Below are 3,010 nucleotides of genomic sequence, written 5' to 3' on the forward strand. Positions count from 1 at the left end.
GGAAGGAAGAATGGGCGGGTGGGCTGGTTTCTGGGATTTTTGTGCGCACGTTATGGCAGAAAAAACGGAGGTGGGATTTCTTTGCAGAAAATCGACGGGGCCTGCGACTTCTTTCGTTCTATAAAAAACCGTGGGAGGAAGCTTCGATCGATCGATTTCTTTGATACAATTTGCAGTGACATGCATGGCTGGTCGTACCTGCTGGCTAAGAGTCTTTTTTTTTTGCGAATGTGCTGGCTAAGAGTCTTTACCGTCGAAAGTTGGAAACCATGCATATACATACCAGATTAATTTCACAATCAGCAACATCCGAAACAGTGTACAGGTTTAATCTCAAAACAAAACAAAACAAAGCAAAAAAAGTACATGTTCATCCACATGCACATTCTCTAATAATTGCTTTAATCAAATGAAATTAGCACCATGCGAGTTAGCCATCTCACTCAATTAAACTCCTCATCGTTGACCTCCTCCTGCTTCTTGTTCTTTCCATTCTGGGGCTCCCCGGCTTGTGTAACTGTACCCTCCACCATTTCCCCGCGTTGGTTGCTCCCGTCGGCTTCGGCGGCGGGCACCACCTTGAACTTGGCATAGATGTCCCCCTTGTAGAAGCTTCTGGTCCTCCACACCAGCACCAGCGAGACGAGCGCGCCGGCGAGCGTGACCCCCGTGATTATGAGAAACGCGTGCTTGAAGCACTGCACCCCCTTGCAGATCTTGTCGCCGACGGCGGCGGCGTGGCCCCCATGCTGCCTGGCCGCCTCGGCGTCGTACATGCGGCCGGCGATGCGCACGTTGAGCACGTAGGCGCCGATGGGGCTGGCCGCGGAGCCAAAGTTGAAGAGTGTGGAGTAGTACTTGAGGCCGAACACCTCGGAGATGATGGAGAAGAGCAGCGGCCACTGCGCGCCGAAGCAGAAGCCGAGGATGACGGACGCGGCGTATAGGGACTGCGGCACGCCGAAGGCGATGAGGAGGTGGCCGACGCAGGAGAAGAGGAGCACGGCGGTGAGGGCGAGCGGGCGCGGGAACCTGTAGCGGGCGACGAAGAACTCGGACATGTAGCCGGCGCCGACGCGGCCGGCGTAGTTCCAGATGCTGATGAGGGAGACGAAGGTGTTGATGCTCTTTGCCGGGTACCCCAGCGACTGGCCGATCTGCGCCATGTTGTCGATGGCCGTCAGCGTGCCGCCGATGCCGAACACGGACACCACGAACAGCACCAGCATCTCCACGCTCACCAGCGCCTGCATGATGGAGTAGTCCTCCCCCAGCGCCGGCGGCTTGAACATGTTGGTGAGGCAGCCCGTCCCCGTCATGCTGCACTTTGGCTGTTCGTCGTCTTTCGCGCTTGCTGTTTCTGGTTCCTCCACGGCGATGGCCGGCGGGTGCTGGAGAGATTCCTCGAGCTGGGAGACGGCGGTGTACTCCTCCTTGATGACGACGCCAAGGGGGAGGAAGAGGATAATGAGGAGCACGGTGGCGCCGACGGCGTACGCGGCGTGGGAGAAGCTCGGCACCTGCTTCTGCACGACGATCATGACGAGGAGGTAGGTGGCGAGCGCGATGGAGATGTATAGGAAGCAGAAGAAGGGCTTGCTGTTGGGCTCGTCGCCCTCCGCGCGGCGCCGGTACGGCAGGACGCGGATGGTGTGCACGAAGAAGATGTAGACGGCGGCGGGGAGCCAGGCGATGAGGAGGACGAGCGACTTGGCGTCGTCGCCGTAGATGGCAAGGTAGAGCTGCGTGTAGATGGCGCCGCTGAGGCCGACGAAGCCCTTGAGCAGGCCGATGACGATCCCGCGGCTCTCCGGGAAGTTCTTGACGCAGGCGACGAGCGCGCCGGTGTTGGAGAAGGTGAGCGCGTTGGCGCCGACGCACATGTAGATGCACATGAGCCACACGGGCGGCGCCGCCGTGCGCTCCGTGAGCGCCAGGTACACCATGAGGTAGCCCGCCAGGTTCATGCCGGCGCCGATGAGGAGCACGGCCCACGTGGGCGCCACCTGCTGCACCAGGCCGGAGACGACGCCGACGTTGGTGCCCAGGTCCTTGAAGAAGCCCAGCGTGTTGAGCGTCTGCTGGTTGTACCCCAGCACGGACCGCAGCTCCTTGGAGTAGAGCGCGAAGATGTAGGTGGACCCCGACGCCGCCATCACCACCATGGACGCGAACACCACGTACCACCGGCTGCGCAGCACCCGCCCCACCAACGCCGGCGTGCACATCACCGCCGTGGCCCCCTCGCCGCCGCCCATTTCTCCTTCCTCGCTTCCTCTTCTCTTTGGAATCGAAGCAATGGGGATAGCTAGATTGATCTGATAGATACAACACCAAGTGCAAGCTCTGCTACTTATAGCGACGTACGTGACGGCTATGACATACTAAAAGATTTGGACTACGTAGTTTCCTTGCCATTCCAAGCAGTCCATGCACTGAGTGAGACGGCTATGACATACTAAAAGATTTGGAGAAATGACAAGTACTCAGACACAACGAATGCTAGGAGATAGGAGTACGATGAGGTTGGGTTTATCATATAGCTTAATGCTCTATGCCTCGCTTGATGGGTTTTTTCGCGCAGCCACTTGATATTCGTTGACTTGGGAAGGTGGTGAGCCTTATTTTGATTGGTGGCACGATGATTTGACATTGTTTAATTTGTAGTAGGACTTGCTGTAGTTGTACGATGCTAGCACATGGTCTGTATGGTATCTTGTCGGACGAACAGATCGAGTATGACAGCTAGATAATGATACACATATAAGATAAACCAGTCAGGTATTAGTGAATGTTATATGTAGAATTGTTAAGTTTTACTCACCAACAAAATGTAATAGTCTATCAGCTGGCAATTGTGTGGCTGGCTAGTTTATTCACATGGCACAAGAATTTAAATTCAGGCGGCGGCTAACGTACATTGTGATTGAGATTAGATGACTGCTAGCAGTTTTATTCTTTAGCTTTAGTTTTATTCTTTAGTTTTATCCTCGAAGATCACCCCTTGAGA

At 55.5% G+C, this 3,010-nt stretch overlaps 1 protein-coding gene across 1 annotated transcript; it reads right to left on the reverse strand.

Moving 5' to 3' along the window:
- Positions 1 to 393: 393 nt before the first annotated feature.
- LOC125526879 (protein NUCLEAR FUSION DEFECTIVE 4-like) lies at positions 394 to 2,306 on the reverse strand. Its single transcript, XM_048691489.2, has one exon. The coding sequence runs from the start codon at positions 2,256 to 2,258 to the stop codon at positions 444 to 446; it is 1,815 nt and encodes a 604-aa protein (XP_048547446.2). The 5' UTR covers positions 2,259 to 2,306; the 3' UTR covers positions 394 to 443.
- Between the last annotated feature and the right edge of the window lie 704 nt (positions 2,307 to 3,010).

This window comes from Triticum urartu, chromosome 7A (genome assembly GCF_056163025.1).
Source record: "Triticum urartu cultivar PI428250 chromosome 7A, HENAU_Tu73, whole genome shotgun sequence".
Classification (NCBI taxonomy): Eukaryota; Viridiplantae; Streptophyta; class Magnoliopsida; order Poales; family Poaceae; genus Triticum; species Triticum urartu.

Coding starts and splice junctions, on each gene's coding strand:
- LOC125526879 (XM_048691489.2), bottom strand. CDS start 2,258: ATGGGCGGCGGCGAGGGGGCCACGGCGGTGATGTGCACGCCGGCGTTG.